This window comes from Anabrus simplex, chromosome 1 (assembly GCF_040414725.1).
Source record: "Anabrus simplex isolate iqAnaSimp1 chromosome 1, ASM4041472v1, whole genome shotgun sequence".
Taxonomy (NCBI): Eukaryota; Metazoa; Arthropoda; class Insecta; order Orthoptera; family Tettigoniidae; genus Anabrus; species Anabrus simplex.
In genome coordinates, this window is record NC_090265.1 from 1,147,072,756 (window position 1) to 1,147,092,753 (window position 19,998).

General features: G+C 35.1%; 1 protein-coding gene across 1 annotated transcript in view; it reads left to right on the top strand.

Annotated features, from left to right (window-relative positions):
- cac (cacophony) overlaps positions 1 to 19,998 on the top strand; it is a 778,098-nt gene that overhangs the window by 248,164 nt on the left and 509,936 nt on the right. The window contains 1 exon segment of the mRNA XM_068225468.1: positions 13,214 to 13,298. Within this exon segment, the coding sequence (XP_068081569.1) occupies positions 13,214 to 13,298 (85 nt within the window).

The window sequence follows — 19,998 nt, forward strand, 5'->3', positions numbered from 1 at the left end:
TTTGGGAAACGAGGGGAAAAAAAGACTGTTATGACAAATCATTTTGGGGAAGTGACTGAAAAGGCTCATGCACTGCCCCCAACATTGTTTCTTCTTGAGGCTGAGTCTGTGGCTGTAACACACCCCATCGTGACCAAGTGTTGGTGTATTTCTTGCTGCTGACGTACTATTACTGGAACGTTTCATTATCTTGCATGCGTATTTTGAAGGAGAGCTCCATTGTTCAGGTAGACCTTTTTGTCACTTATGGTTGAAGAGCACATGGATGTTCTTGATATAAGTTAACATTTCTCAGGATTGTAGTTGTTATTTCACTTAACAGATCTTGATCAGTTTTAGCGTTGTTATAATGAATATGACCTGGTCTTTCTCCGTCATACTTTTGTTATTTCAGCCAGTCCTCATGATAATCTGCTGGAATTGTAGACTCTTTATGTCAAGTTGTGGAATTTAGTCAACAGTATGTAACTGGAGATTGTATGAATAAAATTTAGAAATGTGTAGTGTAATATTTTAAATTATTAGACTACATACTTAAGACCAGGATCAAGTTGTCTGTTTTATAAAAGTTTAGAATTAACTATGAAGGATTTGACTTTACAATGTATCTCAAGATACAGAAGTTGGATTGTAAATTTCAGTGCAGTAAAGTAGCTGAAGTGTGACTTCACCATTAGTGATAAAGCTCACCTAAACAATTACATTGAGCAAGGCGCCACTCACCAGCTTAAGAGTATTGTCCAAGCCAACATCTGACCACATGGCTTGCTTAGCATGGAGACCATAAGGGAGTGAACTTACCAACAGCATAAGTTATTAGGAAATGTTTTTCTTTTTTTCATTAGATTGCCGGTTATTGAAGGTTTAGTATTCACAGTAATAATGACAACAATAATAATCCATTTGTAATCTCAAGAGCTGTAGTGACAAAGTGCTGACTTGCATTTCATTTCAGTCAAAAGTAATTGCTTTGTCATATAATACATAAGAATAGACTTGCTTTTCTGTCCGATGGTTTGTAACTTGCTGTTTTTGTTTTTTTCTACATTATAATAATGCAATGTTTCCTATGGGCCTAAAGGTCTTATTTCTTTGTTATGACACTCAAAATGTGTACGATATGCATTTTATGATGAAGTTATGCTGTTCTAATTTATACTGAAAGTGATAAACACACCAGACAAAAAATTTAGTCACCACCTTGAAAGAGCACATTGGTCATTTTGAAGCGATGGAGTGATGTAAATGGTGTTGCACTGCTACTAGATGGTCACCGCTGACATGTGACCATGACCATGTGTGTGTCAGTTGGTTGTATAGAAATAGCGCATCAAGATGGGTTGAAGCAAGTATATGACAGACTGATTGTATTTGGACATGCCCATGTCCACACAGTGAATGAAGTTGCCAGATTTGTTGGTGTATCAATGTGGACTGTTTAACGTGTCTAGTGGGATGGTTTGCCATTCACAGACATGAAACCCGGTGTAAGAACTGTGGTCACAAAAAGATCCTAATTGATTGAGACCAGAGATGAATGTCACAACTTGTCAATAAAAATCGGTTTCATACTCAACAGAAATTACCGCTGTCAGTGATTAAAGCCTGTCTCAACCAGTTTCTGAGCAACTATTACAACGCGAATGATATACAGTGAGTATTTGAAGTCACGTACCTCATGAGAGTCCATTGCTGATGGGCCAAACAACACCAAACATGGACAGTAGCTGACTGGAGGTGTAGGACGTTGTCCGATGAGTCACAATTTTCCCTATTTATAAAAGATGTAAGGCGTCGAGTGCACCAACAGTCCAGTGAGGTGTTTAACCCACAGTGTGTGGTGGGGTATAGTTCATGCCATTGTTGATTCTATGATATTTTGGGGATGGTTTTCATATTATGATTTGGGCTAACTTATTCAGCTCACAAAGTGTTGCCCTTCATTCAACATCTTTATGATGAGTATGCTGTGGACACCCCTGTTTTCCAAGATAACAACAGCTGTGTTCACAGGGCTGCACACTTACATGACTGGTTTGATGAACATACAGACACCTTGTCACACCTTGACTAGTCTGCTTTATCCCCCGATTTTAATCCCATGGAAAATGTCTGGGACTATTTGGAACAGTGGGTAAAATGCAGACATCAGCATCCTCGCAATTTGGTGGCTCTATAGGATCTCATCATCAGTGAGTAGCTACAACTAGATATATGGCATACCTGCAGAAACTTATCGAACACCTTCGTTGCTAAATCAAGGCTGTTATCAAAGTTGGAGGTGGTGTTACATGATATTAGAGTGATATCTTCGGAGGATAACTAATTTTTTGTCTTGTGAGTTTATTTTGAAAACAGTGAAGCATAAAATTTCTTCATTGCTGTTTCTTACGTACCAAACCTAATCACTGAAGAAATACCTGAATAACTGTGATATGTAGGCTATAATAAATAAAAATTAAGTAAGTTAATATTGTTTAATAATGTGGGCTATGTAACAAACTTAAGGGCAGTCAGCATAGAGCTTCTTAGTTCACCTGTCATTATAGGGTTAGCAACATGCTTCGTCAATCATGCAACTGTCTGATAAACACAATATTACTACTCCAACTCTTGTGATAATGCTTGTGTTTGAAGGGGACTAACAACTAGGTCATCAGCCCCTATCCACCTTGTTTGATTTTTCCTATATATCTGTGGAAAAGGCCTCTGTTCTGGCAACAGATACAGTATATATTATTTTATCCTCTCTTGAACACTAAACTGTTCCTCTGATTTAAATACAATAACCTTCACATCATTATACCTTCAGCTATACAAAATTATTTCTGTACACACATCTTTTATTTGTACTATATGCTTGAGGTAACAATGACCTCTCCTGTGGGGTTCTCAACTAGAACATGAAATTATGCTTGTTCTTTGGGTTGTCATGCTCATCCAGTGTTTGTTTTGACCGGGCGAGTTGGCCGTGCGCGTAGAGGCGCGCGGCTGTGAGCTAGCATCCGGGAGATAGTAGGTTCGAATCCCACTATCGGCAGCCCTGAAAATGGTTTTCCGTGGTTTCCCATTTTCACACCAGGCAAATGCTGGGGCTGTACCTTAATTAAGGCCACGGCCGCTTCCTTCCAACTCCTAGGCCTTTCCTATCCCATCGTCGCCATAAGACCTATCTGTGTCGGCGCGACGTAAAGCCCCTAGCAAAAATGTTTGTTTTGAAGTGCTCTGTCCTCTAAAAGTTGCTGCCCTTTAAAATGTAAATAAAACACAAAACAGAATACATTCTGTATAGTCATTGTTTTACAACAAGATGAATCTATTTTATTTATGAATGAGTAATTTTCATTCCAACTTTCAATAGATCTGGAAAAATAAACTAATCCTTCTTCTTAGATTTTTGAAGTTAACTGATTGCCCAGTGTGTAATTTACACAGCACTTGTGCTGCTAGAAAGTAACTGTCAGATCTTAGTATTGATAGAAAAAGAAACCCATGACCAGTACAGCCATTTAAGGGCCTTGAATCTTCAAAGATATATGCTGCCCAGTTAGATGGCCTGTAGAAACTGTATTAGAATGTCATGTGGACAGTGTGACGACTTCTCATTTGCTTTGCTTTCTGGGCTAATATAAACATACATTATTATTAAACATCAAGAGTGTCCCAATATTTTAATTCACTCTCTTATTATATAGTGAACTGGTCATCATATTTATCGAGAGGTGGCAAAGTCTTTACCCACAAGTCTGTACTCAAATACCATAACTCTCTGAATCACTGAATTGAGTTGTCATTTTATTCTATGGAAAACCATGATTAAAAAGTCAACCTTTTCATGAATATAGCCCTTGATCTGATTTCTTCTGAAGAATATCATGTTTAATAGGGTATACTTAATTTTATCCCCAAAAGTACAAGTTATAAACCTTCCTAACATGGATTCTGCATATGCTCTCCTCAGTTTAATTTCTTCCTAAACCATGGTCATAATTAAAATACATCCCTAGCATTTGCCTGGTGCGAAAATGGGAAACCAAAGATAACCATCTTCAGGGCTGCAGAGCAGGGATTTGAACCTGCTATCTCCCAAATGCAGGCTAACAGCTATGTGACCCAAACTGTGGTATTGAACTTCTATACAAATATTAGATTGCATCCAAAAACAACATGGAAAATAACTGCAGCAGTTTAAAAGAATCTTGGATGAACTTAATAGAAGCACATAAGTTAGTGATTAAAAGCAGCTTAGGGTAAACAGACTAGTTATATTATCATTGCCTCGATTCATCTCCATTTTTTCTCTAATAATTAATTTCTATACAGTTGAACACACTCACTGCTGCTTTAACTAAACTTATAAATCGTCCCCAGGAGCTGATAAGCTTTTTCTTTTCTTTCTATTAGTTAGATGGTAGCAGATGCTAGATTTAATATTACCAGTGATATTTTACACATACACTTGAAAAGTGGATGACTCACATGTGAGTCATCGGCACCAAAGAGCGATTCAATATCCTAGGTGCTGGCAGACACACATGTAAGTCATCGGCGTGTGTGTTATTAATACAGCATATTTACATTGCATTGCAACAAATGATGTTACATTGTTATGTAATAATCATTCACACCAAGAATATCCTTCAGAAACTGTTTTTTTATGCAGTAGTGAATTTTTTATTATTATAGCAATTCACATCATGTATAGCACTAGTGGTAAATTCTAAAGTAAGGCTCTAAGCAAAGTGCAGAATTTTCAGGGAACTGAGCACAATAATAAATGGAGTTAGTACTTTTCCTCTTTTTGTGGCACAATTTGCATCACTTTCTTATTGATTGCCCTTTTGCATTTACTTTTAGTGGTGAATTTGAAGGACCAGTGGAATTGTCATTGCCACTTTCATCCATTATTACAGCATGTTTGAAAGCTACAGGTCACAAACCAACAACCCAAACTCGTAACTCAAATCCTAATCTGTGTGCTGTTACAGAAGAACAAAGCTCAATCACAGTAGCAACCAGTAAAGACAAGCAAAACTGAATCATATACAATGAAGCACATGCGCATCAATGGCATGTAGCATTGAAATTACATGACGTAATGCGCATCAGGCAGGAGCCAACGTGTTAGGTTGACCCTCGTTAAAACAACAATTTCATGCTCAATAATAGGAATGATAGGTGAATAAAATGGTGTAACTATTATAGTAATCGTTGCATATGTGCTTAATTCTCTATATACAGAATATAATTACTTATAAGCTGGTGATGGAAACAGAAATATCACTTCCTTGTGGCCTCTCCATTCTTTCTGTAGTTTGCTAGTAATAATTATGAAATGTCCAGACAAATTCTTGAATAGCTGAACAGTAGGCCAATACATTAGATCTCTATTGATTTTAGGAGTAATGTACTTTTTACATTATCATATTTTTAGTAGTGACTTGATTTGTGCTTGCAGCAGTGAAGCATCGTATCCAGTAATTTGAATGCCACATTCTGAAATGATATTATTAGCTTGTAGGAGTTTTGTGTGTCTTAATGCTAGAAAGTCATGCTGTAGAAAACTGAAGGTTATTTAGCAAAATTCATGTCATTTAGTTATTTAATTATTGTTTTATCAAGTATTGTATGATGTATGGATAAGAAGATAAAATATTAATGAAAAGAATATTACTAACTGTCAAGAGTTAATTATTGTCAGAAATAATGAATGAAGGAATGGACAAGGAAGCTGGAAAGTGTTAAATAAAATAAAAATCCAAGTAATATTTGGTTAATAAATGTTATTACCTAACAGATTAAAACTATTCACAAATATTCATTATATTACCTTCCTCTTTAGTATTTGTTGATAAAGTGAATATGCATTTTCTGATATTTATTTTTTATTTTAATTTTGTGAATATTATCAAGTTTGTTAATGACCGTAGTGCATTGATGAAGACGACATACTTTTTGCTAAATAATCTGCATCACTAGATGAACATATGTTGTGGTAAATCAAACTGTAACTTGTCACTGTTGAAGTAAATTATCAATTGATATGTATTGCATCAGTGTGTAATTTTGGCGTCAAATAGTGAACTATAGTACCGTACTTTGATTAGTTGGCATCTGTTTCTCAAAACTGAGTCGACAGTTTCATTATATACTTCCTTATTTGTTTCATTTGTGTATGTATCAGTAGAGATCTAACAATATAAATTAGCTTTCATTTTCTCAGTAGTATTCAACTGTCATATCTGAATAGCATGTCCAATCTGTAATAAAAGTGATCAGCAAAACAGACAGACCACACTAATACTGAAGCCATAGATGACATTAGTGAATCCAGTTTATTTAACATAGTACTAAAAGATGATCAATCAATCATTGGTGATCTGTATTTAGTGTTGCCTTATCTTAAATGTTACACTTGACAAGATTTTCTTTACTTATCCTTAATCATAAAAAGTTTGAAATATACCTTAACAAGTACACTCGGTGGCACAAAATTAGGCGACTAGTTAAAATCAAAGAATCCCCCACGTTAGAGACCCACCAATCAGGGTAAACCTGTACAGTACTGGCCATGAAATGAAAGCATACTGAGTATCTAGCTTGTAGACATCACTGAGATCCAATTTCTAGATTGGCGCACTACACATAAACAACAAATAGTGCAGGAAATTGTTTCTACAAGTTAGAGGAGTAGCTATCTTTTTAATAAACCCATTAAGAACATATCTTATCTTTAAGTGGAGGTTATACGACCTGTTCTGACAGTGGGATGTAGTAACTTGGTTGGTAGAAGCACTGTATATGGGTGATAGGGTATAAATTGCAGGGGTTCGAATCCAACTACTGTTCCCTACTGTTTTTTCATTGCTAACTAGAATAACTTGTAAGCACAGCCGCTTTAATGTTACAATATTAACAAGGAACAGTTATTGTGATTTCTGTATTTCTTTTCATTTCTCTACTTAGCAGTATGTACCCTGTACGATATTATTTGTTCCTGTAATAGTTTAGTTAAGATGGTAAACATAGAGAAAAGACATTTTTTTATTACTTGTGTTTAATTAAATTAATAGATCAGCCTATGAAACACGTTAGTGTCAGATACTGTATTTGACAGTTGAGGTTCGAATCCAAATCTCAAGAATATCTCACTGTAGTGAGTTAATGACTGCTGACAATGTTTCTATAGCTGGTGAACCACCCCACAGGCTCATCTAGTAACTCATATAAAGGCTATTGACTTCAGTTATTGCTTGAAGTCTGTGAGGAACAGAAGCCATGAGGTGAGCTCTGAGGTGTAAGGAGGCCAGTATATAAAAATATAAGTCCAGTTTTTATCACAGACTGGAAGCTCAAATCCCTGTCTTGACCAATCAGAGAAAAAAAGCACCTCTTGAAACACCTGGCATCTGTGAAGTTCTATGTTGTTGTTGTCACTCATATATTGGCATGACAAAAAGGATTATTAGCACCTGGGTGAAAGAACACATTAGATCTGTTAAGAATGTCACTCTTTCATCTTCCACAGAAAATTCTATAAGCCAGTCTGCCACAGCAAATGCTTCCTCCAATCAATTTGTATGTAATAATTTGTACAATGCAGACCATCAAATCTTCTGACAAGGCGAGGGTCATCGCGTATGTAAAATACTACTACGATCGACTTGTGAGGGAAGCCATAGAGATAGAACTGTGCCCAAATAACTTTAAGAAGGAAGACAGCTTCAAATTGTTACATACTTGGAGACTTGTACTCCAAAAATACATGTGTAACACCACCATGGCACAGTGCAACACACTCTAGAAACTGTCAACAGAGGACGGTGAGTCAGTAACTTCCCTCCCAACCACCATAGCACAGCACGGCAATCCCTGAGTCCAGTCAGTAGGGAGCCATGAATAATGTGGCTGTGATTCTCTCAACAAATTTCCATATCCCTTGAAGCATTTCTGTGCTTACTGTGAACAGCAGTCCTTTGTAAGCTTTGCCAATAAAACTTGCCTGGAAGCTTGGCTTTTTGTTAAAGACTTGCTATCATATGTAAGTGGCTTTAATCCAGAAATAATAATAATAATTTAATAAATAAAATAATGAGTATAATTACGTGCAAGTAGGTAATAACAGAAATAAAAAGAAAATGCACCTTCTCTATGCTTATCTAATTACTTTAGGTATCAATGGACCAAATACTATCATATGTACTGCTATACAGAGAAGTGAAATGAAATAGGGGAATTAAGAAAACTGTTTCCTGTTAATATTGTTTGTGTATTCCAAAAAGTTACTGTGCTTACGAGTTGTTCTACTTAGCGATAAAGAAAAGGGTAGCGAGCACTGGGTGGATTTGAACCACTGCCACTTACACACTATCGCCCATAAACAGTGACTCTATCAACTAAGCTACTACATCCCACTGTTGGAACAGATTACATAATTTCCACTTCACAATGAGTTATGCTATTAACGGGTTTATCGTAAACATAGCCGCTCCTTTACCATCTAGAAACAATTCCTTGCGCTATTTGTCGTTTGTGTGTTATGCATCGATCTAGAAATTGGATCTCAGTGATGTCTGCAAGCCAGATACTATGTATGTTTCAATTTCATGTCTGGTACTGTACAGGTTTTCTCTGATTATTGGGTCTATAATATGGCAGATTCTTTGAATTTTGTCAGTGGTCAAATTTTATGTAGTTGAGTGTACATGTTTGTTTTTAAACCACCCATGATAGATAAGATAGTTGTCTCCCACTCAAGCAAGGTAACAATTACGATGCAGTCTGGCTCATGTTTCTTACTGTATATTGCTGAATTGACTGACTTTTGAACTCTAATATTGCATTATTAACAAATCTCTAAATGCTTTATTGAAGAAATGTATAAGATGAAAATATTGTAAAATTAGATTTTGTTGAAATTTAGCCAAGTATATTTTTTCATGATAACCAGTACTAATCATGAAAATGTAAAAAAAAGTGCTTTAATTTTTTTTCTCAAATGCTTCCTCCAATCAATTTGTATGTAATAATTTGTATCCTATAACCATCTATAAAATGCTACGAAACAATTTTACGAATCCATCAGGGAACAAGTTCAGTACCTCTAAGCTTCAACTTAGTACTGTTTCTACAGAATACCAAAACACTGTTCTAGAACAACTACCTTACAATTCAATCAACACAAAGGATCTAAAATGTAAATGGACCACGCTTCGAAATATCATTACAGAATCTGCATAAAAAGTCATTGGCTTTGAGGAAAGAAAGAGGAAAAACTGGTTTGATGATAACAGTGAAGAAATTTTGAGCTACATTAATGCTAAACGGGATGCCTATCTATCCATTTCTTAATATCCTTCCTCCAGACAGAAGAAAATGCATCTTCTAGGACTAGAACAGAAGTGTCAGTCTGAAATCAGGGAAATACAGAACACCTGATGGCAGCAAAAACCAAAGGAACTTCAGAACATCTCAGATACAAGGGACCTATCCAGCTTTTATGCAAGACTGAAGGAACTGTATCATCCTGTCTGCTCATCATCAGGAACTCTGAAAGCTGCTGATAATACCACCATTCTCACAGACAGCCAGAACCTCTTGAAATGATGGAAAGAACATTTCAGCTCACTCTTGAACTGTAGCTCTGCTACTGCTGAAGATTTTCTTCAACATGTTCCTCACCATAGTCCCCAACAGTGGATGGACACTCCCCCCAACCTTCCAAGAGTTTATCAAAGGTTTCAGCAGAATGACAACAGGGAAGACTCCAGAATCAGACAAAATTCCCCTTGAACTCATCCAAAGTGGAGGCTTATGTCTAAAAACCAGGTTTTCCTATCTGATTCTCCTAATTTGGTCAGGGCAGTTGTGTTCCTATTATTTCCAGTCCGTATGTGTCTGGCCTGGTAACTAATCGGCCCTCCTTAGAGCCACAAACACATTCATTCACACACATTTTGCATGAAAGTGGGTATTGAACGTACATTACGTGCAGTACATATTAAACAAATATTTCAAAAATATGGAATCTTCGCCCCGGACTCAAGCCTCTCACCTCACAAGTAAGCCTCTCTGCCACGCCTTTACCATCTATGCTATGGTTCTGTATGGCACAGTATGCAGCTTATAGCATATATGGTTTACTGCAATTACAATATCAATTTAGTGTTTCACTGGTGTGTCAGGTGCATGCCTTCCCGTGTTTAATACAAGTATAATATTAGTGTCCTATCATGGTGAGGCAATAAATACCAAGATATCTGATTGTGTTTTCTGAGCATAACAGCAGGGCAGATGTTTTCAGGGAGGAATTAATATTGCAGATGGAATAAAAATATATTGGAAGAGACGGCCGAATCACACAGTATAACTAATGTTGTGGTTCTTGAGAAAGCACAGTTAAACAGTATAGAAGCCATCATCATTGGTCATCGGCCATGTTCATCATATGAGTAACAGCAGACTCCCTCGGCAAATCGTGTAGGGTGAACTCAGCACTGGCAAGGGGACTCGTGGTGCTCCTCTGAAGCAATATAAAGATCAACTTAAACCATGAGAAGAGTAGATATAAACCCAAATACATTACATACTCTTGCAGTGAATTGCACTCGGTGTGCTGCCATCTCACCTGTAGTTGTACAGTTTGAGCAGGAATGCCAAAGGCAGGAAGAGGAAACTGACCAGAGAAAGAAACTATGCCAAATACAAATACTACCACACCCTCCACCTTTCATCAGATGCAACATGTGTGATGGCATGTTTTATGCAAGAATTGGTCTGATAAGCCATCAGCGCCACCTCCATCCAGCGGACTAATGAATTACGGAACTGCAGACAAGAAACATAAACTTGGATATGAGTATTGGCCAACGATATCCTGCTATTAAATGTCAAAAGTTTAAATAGGTATAAAATTTGTTTGGAAAATGTGCAACTTATTTTCATTGGGAAAATGGTCTGATACCCTACCAGAAACTATTTAGATTGTTGTATTTTTAAATATAAATGATAAGAATCAGAAAACATTGCCAAAATAAGTAATACATTGAGAGGTGATCTTCACATCATCATCATCATCATCATCACCAGTTTACAGTTTCAGTATTCTAAGTACTACCGATCAAGCCCTCCTACTCTGCTCTATTTGCATAATTCTTGTTCATGATTTCATCCAGTGTGCTTGCATGCTTCCCTTGCTGCAAATGTCAGTCTTGTCAACGTCCATCTAACAGGATCTAGGTTTTGTAACCATTGTTTCTTTTCACCTCCCTTTCTAAGTTTATTTGATCTTTTGATATAGGCTGTGTCCTTATCAGATGCTTGAATCACCAGAGTATGGAGGTACAAACTTGATCTAGCAGGAATGTCCTCATTCCAGCTTCCTTCCTCACATCATTTTTCAAGTGTCTACTGTGATCTTCTAGTTGGTAATCCTCTGAAACTTCATCTTTGATATAAGCAGCCATGAGACCTCTCTCTTTATATTTCAATACCAGTCTAGTTCCAAACCAACTGTGCTACTTAGCCAACTGAAAGTAGTCAGAAAGGCTTTTCATAAGTTTCCGTGGCTAAAGGCTAAAGATGTCCCAAAACTAGCTCAGCTGAGTCTGGCATTGCTTCTACTAACTTACGCCTAGTTCCTTTCTTTAATCAGCTTTGTCCATCACCTTGTAGTTAACTTGGGTCCTCTTCTAGATTTTTAAGATGGAAGGTATTTTTCATTTTTATTTGAGCCATTTATAATCCTATATTATGCATTACTTTTTGTAAATTTAGTGTTCTGTTTGTATAAATTTCTAAAATTATGTATTACACTTGCTTTCAAAAGTGAAATTAGTAAGCTATGGTATGAAGACATGCGTGTCTCGTAGGTTCACTATCCCGGCATAGCTGATCTGCAGAATGTTTGAGAGGTACAAATTCTTATTCGTCCCCTCTGGTGATCAGCATTGGAGATATTGTTATGATGATTAATACTCAAAATCAGATCCCCCTTGATGGATCTTTAAGTTTCTTGGGTTAACTCGTTCAGTGTTAATCTATACATTACAATGAGAATTGTCTCTTGATCTTATCCATACATCCAAAGATAAACATACATTCATATGTCACACTATGGCTTCCAAATCAAGAATTATTCTGCTTTATAATGGTTATGTAATTATTTAACTTTATTACTTGCTCGTTTACATTGAATAATATTGGATAACTGGTTGCAAGCGTGAGGAGATTTCTCTGATTTAGTTTTGAATGTATCATAGTAATATAAAAATCTACTTTTATTTTTGACACATTTCTGAACTTAAGTAGTACAGTAGAGTTCTAATTATCCAAGCTTCAGTTATTCAACACATTCATGTGATGTTTAACATACTCAAAACTTTGTTGTAGTAATATGATTTATTTATATATAAACAACTGTTTTTATTTTCTTTCCTACTCAGTCTGTCTGTAAGTTACAGTTTGTGCAACAGAAGGAAGATAAAGTTTGGAAAGGAACTTTTAAACTTTTAAGGATCTTTTGGTATTTTCTTCTGTCTTAAGTCAAGTATTTTCCATTCATTTTGTACTATTCTGTACATCTCTTTAATTTTGATGTTTTAACTAATGCCCCTTCTTTTGCCGTTCTTCCATATTTTCCTGAAATTTTGCTTATCTAATTACTTTTTGGGGCTATTCTACTGGGATAATTTGGGTGAATGGAAATGTACTGAATTTGTTTTATGAATTAAATTTCATAGTGACTACTAATGAATGCTGAAGTATTTTAAAATCAAATGACAGTATTTTAAAATGTAATTTTATGTGAAATAATATGAATACACCAAATCGTTCCTTAAAACATGCCACTCTTTCTTTTAAAGATTACCCTTTTTATGTGGAAAAGAGAATATCTTATTTCTCCCAGACTTGTAGCATAACCTTCTTGTACTCCTTGTATTAAAATAGATACCATATATACTATTACGTGTATAAAAATGTGTTGGCATGCACGATCTCTAAATATTGTTATGCAGATTTAATTACCATTAAATTTTGGAATCTCAATGGTCATATTGCTTTTTTCCATGCATTTCAATATTAAGTATATGACTTAAAACCCCATAAATGATTTATATATTTAGGAATTTATGTTTGTTCCAGTAAGTTATATATTTATTTGAAGTATATGTTTTGAAATCATATAGTAATCATGTGATTTATCTACATCTAGGTTTCTCTCGAGCTTCCTATTTGAAATCAAAAGTAAAAAATAAAGGAGCGTGTCTACAATTTTGGAGGGCAGAGAAACGATTCAGGTAATTATTAGTAATAGGATATAAATGATGTTTGTCAACACAGTATCACCCCTCTTTTACACTGTTCAAAGGACCTTAGAAATTCTTTTTATGAGGATAAATATAAAAACTGAAGATGTTACATTCATGATAAATGGTATTTGGAAGATCCTTTATAAATAAAGAAACACATATTTTTTGTTTTCGGAAAGTTCACTTAAGGGAAAATGTGAAAGCAAGTGAAAAACTTTGAATTCTTTTATGGAGAAATTTATATCTCAAAAACTGAAGGTAACAGGTGTTAAAATTGGTATTTGGAATCTCCTTTAAAAATAAAGAAACACATATTTTTTGGTGGGAGGCGGGGATGAGGTTAACGGGCGGGGGGTGGGGTGAAAAATGAATTGTATTCTTTTTATGAGGATACTTATATCACAAAAACTAAAGGTGTTACAGACATGAAAATTGGTATTTGGAATCTCCTTTAAAAAAAAAAAGGAAACACACATTTTGAGAGAGGTCGGAAATCCACTTGGGGCAAGGGGGGTGAAAAAGGAGTTCAGTTTTTATGAGGATACATCTAAAAAAAAACGAAGATGTTACAGTCATGATAATTGGTATTTGGAAACTCCTTTATAAAGAAAAATGTATTTTTTGTTTTCGGGAAATTCACTAAAGCGGGAGAGTGAAAGAAAGTGAGAAAATTGAATTATTTTTATGGAGAAATTTATGTCTCAAAAACTGAAGGTTACAGACGTGAAAATTGGTATTTGGAATCTCCTTTAAAAATAAAGAAAACGCATTTTTGAGTGTTGTGGGAGGGGGGGGGGGGGTGCGGCTGAAAAAGGAGTTGAGGATACTTACATCTTAAAAATTGAAGATGTTACAGACATGAAAATTTGTATTTAGAATCTTCCTTCAAAGTAAAGAAATACCTATTCTTTTGTCTTTAAAAAATCCACTTATGTCATAATCTATAATCTTCATTTCCATATTGACGAATTGCACAATTAAAAATAGGAGAGGATTTCCACCAATCATTACTTATTTATTGCATATATTAAGCTACAGGACCGGTTGCGACCTCATATACAAGGTCATCTTCAGCTGAACCATACATACATATTTATATAATGAAGCTTTGATTAAGATTGTGTTGTTAAAGGAATGCTATATGATGATGATGTACATTTAGTCACATACAAATGGGGCACGTCTTAGCGTGAACTGGTGTATATGTCATTCTGTACAATATTGCAACTGTATGTCTAAAATATTATGTTGAAGGTCTTAAAATTAGTGTATAAAATATGTCTTTACTTAAACTAACTTATATATATGTACAAGATAAATACAATATATAAAAACACTTCATGCATATGAACATTCGTTCTTGCTTGTTGGTCAATACATCGACTAACTTCCGTATTTAAGTCTTATTTACAGTTGTACACTTCAGCTGCTATTCTTGGAGTTTGTAAAATTGCATGGGTAAAAAAATTTTGTCTTCCTGTGTATATGTGGGATAAAACATTTTCAATTTTAAAAAGGTGCCAAATGTATGGATGAAATTCAACTAAAATATGTTCAGCTCTGCTGTGTGTGTTGCCCTTTTATTGGAACCAATTCATGTTGTCCTGTGGCGTCCGTAAATTTGGATGACATTGGGTTCAAAGTAATGGCTCCTTTCCCATTTGTAGCTGTGCAATGATGTTATGTTTATCTGTGGAAGATAAGATTGAGTTATAAGTGATATTGTGTTGGAGGAATGTCTAAGGGTTATGTGTGTGAATTGGAATATGTACTTACTGTTGTTGGTGTAGCTGAGTTGTGTTTGACGTGCGAGCCTGTAATGTACTACTTCGTGTTCTTCTTGGGCTCATACTAGCTGCTGTGAGGGGAAGGGAGGGAGGGGTAGGGAGAATTGTTGTTGTGGGGGTAGGGGTAGAGCCTGGGTGTGTTGTTTGGTGTTTTTCTGTTGCGTGTCGCGTTCTGTTTATCGATTAACTTAAGGTAAGGGTTTTTTAGGGCGGGGATAACTGTATTGAAGATGATGTTAGTTTTCTCTGTGATTTCATTTATGTTGTAATTTGGATTGGTGTACTGATCTAGAGTGATGTAAAATTCTTCTGTTATGTTGAGCAGCGGGGCCTTTGGGGTTTATGTTTAGGATTTGCATATCGTTATTGATGTTTGTAAAACTGTGTTTATAGTCTGCGACATGTTGTCCTATTGAGGAAAAATGATTGTGTTTCACCGCGTTTATGTGTTCGTTATATCGGGTTAGGAAGTTTCTACCGGTACGTCCGATATAGCTTGTCTCGCAGTTATTACATTTGATACGGTATACCCCTAAGTGGTTGTATTTGTTGTTGCTGTTGATTGTCCTGATGTTGTGTATGATGTTGGTACTATTGTGTGTAGTTTTGAATGCTATTCTTAGGTTATGTTTTTTAAACATGTTAGTTATGGGGTAAAAGTGTACATTATTGAAAGTGAATAATAAAAAATAAAAAAATATATTAAAAAGGGCTCCCACAATATATCGACAAAATTCACAGTAACTCCCAAAATAATAAATCAACCAATAAAGTACACATAAACAAACTCAAAGATAAGATAAAACAGAATAATCTACTAATAACAAAAGCCGATAAGGGCAATACCACAGTTATTATCGACAAAGACCAATACATATTGAAAAACGAAGAATGTTTTCAAGATAACACTTTCCTCATCAAACGTAAAGACCCGACTAATAACATACAAAGGAACCTCAAAACCTTATTAAAAAATACACACTTTCTTTTAACAGAAGTAGATTCCTCTAAACTTATAGTAATGAATCCTCAAATACCCACTGCTAAAGCTTATCCCAAAATACACAAAGAACATATTCCAATGAGACCTATTATTAACTACAGAGCAAGCCCAACCTATAAACTTTCGCAATTTATTCAACGATTTCTCAAAACGCACTACGTATTCTTAGCTAATAAAACAGTACGGAACTCAATAGATTTTTGTAATAGGACAAAAGGATTAAAGATTGAACCATATCACAAACTCGCATCATTTGACATAATAAACATGTACCCGAACATTCCCACAAAACGAACAATAGAAATCATTGAATCTAACCTAAAAAGTCATAGCAATCTAAGCACTTTGGAAATAGAAGAGTTCACTAAATTACTTAATTTTGCCATTAGTGACAACTACTTTAAATTTCATGATACTATCTATCAGCAACAGGGTTTACCGATGGGATCTCCCGCTTCTGGTATAATCGCCGAAATTTACATAGACTATTTAGAACACACATTCATTAACAAAATAGACCATATATTTTTTTGGTGTAGATTTGTTGATGACATCTTTATCATCCTCGACAATAGGTCCACAAATGAAACTGATATATTAGATAAACTCAATACAATAGATTCCCATATAAAATTTACCATGGAATCCGAAAACAATCACAAACTGAACTACCTGGACATAACGACAACTAGACATGATGACCACCTTTCTTACAGAATATACAGAAAACCCACGCATACCTCAAATACAATTAAAATGGATTCCGTTCACCCCAACATACACAAAAGAGCAGCCTACTATAGCATGATACACAGAGCATTCAATATACCGTTAACAAAAGAAGATCTAAACAAAGAATTACAATTAATTCATGACATAGCTAAAAACAATGGATTCAGGAAAGAAATGGTTAACAAAATCATTCACAAAATAAAATCCCAACCCAAAACCAAACTAACAAAAGTAAACGAATCCAAGAAAGATTATGCACTATTCACTTTCAATAATGTACACATATACCCCATAACTAACATTTTTAAAAAACATAACCTAAGAATAGCATTCAAAACTACACACAATAGTACCAACATCATACACAACGTCAGGACAATCAACAGCAACAACAAATACAACCACTCAGGGGTATACAGTATCAAATGTAATAACTGCGATTAATTGAACTTTGTGCAGATCATAGACTCGTTTTGGAAACCACCAGATTCATGAGGCGACCACATAAACTTATGACATGGAAATGCCCTAACGTAAAATTGGGAGAGTTTCAGATTGATCATGTTGCCATGGATAAAGATTATCATAAAGAAATTTATAATGTCAGAGTCCTCCGTGGGGTAGACATTGACTCGGATCATTATATCTCAAAAATAAAAATCAAGTTAACACCAAAAAGGAAACACAAACATAATCATCTCAAAGCAAGGAGAAATTATGATCCCAGTTACTTAATAAATAATAAAATATATTTAGAGAGATCCAAAACACCTTTAAATGACAAATTAGAGACAATGATCAACAAACTTAAAACCATAGCTGAAGAAATTGCCCCAATCAAAAGGAGAAAGAAACATGCGTGGTGGAACGAGGAATGTGACAAAGCAATTCAAGCAAGACACAAGGCATGGATAAATGATCAACAGAGGAAAACGGAAAAATCTCGAGAAGAACTAATTAATGCCAGAAGACAAACAGCTAAAGAAATTAGGACAATTAAAAGGAATTATCAAAAGGAAATGCTTAGCACTATAGAAGAAACATTCAATCAGCATAAAACAAGAGACTATTACAAAACATTCAAGCAATATCAATCTAAATTTACCCCTCCCACACTTATGTTAAGAAATAAAAATGGTAAAATGGCACACAATAATCAGGATAATGCTAACATTCTTGCAGAATACTTTAAAGAGTTACTTAATTGTGAGGATCCTGTGGAACATTTAGAATTTGATCCTAACCCAAAAAATAAAACTCCATTACAAAAGATTATACCACCAGTTTACAATGAAGTGAAAACGGCAATTAATGCACTTAAAAACTACAAAGCAGCAGGAGAGAATCAAATAGTAGCAGAAATATGGAAGAATGCTAATGATCAGACTATTCAAAACCTACATAAATACATCATTGATATTTGGAACACGGAGAAGCTTCCTGAGGAATGGAATACAGCGATAATCCACCCGCTGCACAAGAAAGGTGATCGCTCCGATCCAAATAATTATCGGGGGATATCCTTACTTGATATTACATACAAGATTTTATCCAAGATTATATACACAAGAATCCAAGAACAACTCGACCAAGAACTTGGAGAATATCAGGGAGGATTTCGACCAGGTAGAAGCTGTCCAGATCAAATCATTAGTTTAAAATGGATAATGAAGCACCAAAGAGTTCGAAGTAAGGGTCTGGTCATCACGTTTGTAGATTTTAAAAAAGCATACGACAGTATTCATCGTGACTCATTATTAAAAAGCCTTAAAGAATTTGGCTTACATCAAAAACTTGTTAACCTCATTAATATGACTTTTAAAAATACGAAGGCAAAAGTTAAATTTAGAGGTGAATTATCAGAATCATTCACTATAAGAACTGGACTTCGACAAGGAGACGGACTTTCACCATTGTTATTTAATTGTGCATTGGAGAAGGTTATGCGTGAATGGAACAAGAAATGCCAACCAACTATCAAGATCGGTAGAAATATTAAACTCAACTGCCTTGCTTTTGCGGACGATTTAGCATTACTTGCAAATACAATAGAAGAGGCTAAATTTCAAATTGAACAACTAGAAATTATAGCTAAAAAAAATGGGATTACAAATTTCATTTGAAAAAACAGAAATGATGCCAACTTTTAAAGTTGATTTACCAGTTATTCAGCTGAACAGTAATAAAGAGATTAAAATTGTTCAGAAATTCAAATATCTTGGAGAAATAATAACATGGAACACAAATGAAAAAGAAGCAATAGAACACAGAACAACTAAATTTAAACAAGCACAAAGACTTACCTGGCCAACCTATAAAAAAAAATCTCTTTCGATAAACGCTAAGCTGAAACACTATAATTCCATAGTTAAACCAGAGGCAACCTATGCTAGTGAAACTTTATTCAAATTAAATGTAAAATCTACAACAGACAAATTACAGAAAACTGAGAGAAGAATTCTTAGAACAATTATTAATAAAAAACACCAAGTTGATGGACAGTGGAGATTGTTGCCTAACAACATTGTCTATCGTGAATGTGAATCAATAATATCTACAATGCGTAAAAGAAGAATTTCCTTTTTCTGTCACATATCAAGATTAGCAGACACCAGGATATTGAAACAACTATTCGATTACTTTTTGAAGAATAAAATCAATAATAATTGGTTCAAAGAAGTTCAGGACGATTTGGAAGAATTGGGTATAACTCGGCAACAAATCAAAGACAGAAAAGAGAAGAGGATTTTGAAGAACAAAAGCATAAGTCTCAAACTAAAAGCAGTTGAACGGAAACAATATACTATATCGGACACACAAAGGGCTTCCAGGTCGGAGAGGATGAAAAAGTTCTGGGAGAAGAAGAAGAAGAAGAAATTAACTCAAATGTATTGATTTCAGTGCTCCAATGTGGGCGTAAAATATGTAAATAATAAAATAATAAATAAAACTGCGAGACAAGCTATATCGGACGTACCGGTAGAAACTTCCTAACCCGATATAACGAACACATAATCGCGGTGAAACACAATCATTTTTCCTCAATAGGACAACATGTCGCAGACTATAAACACAGTTTTACAAACATCAATAACGATATGCAAATCCTAAACATAAACCCCAAAGGCCCCGCTGCTCAACATAACAGAAGAATTTTACATCACTC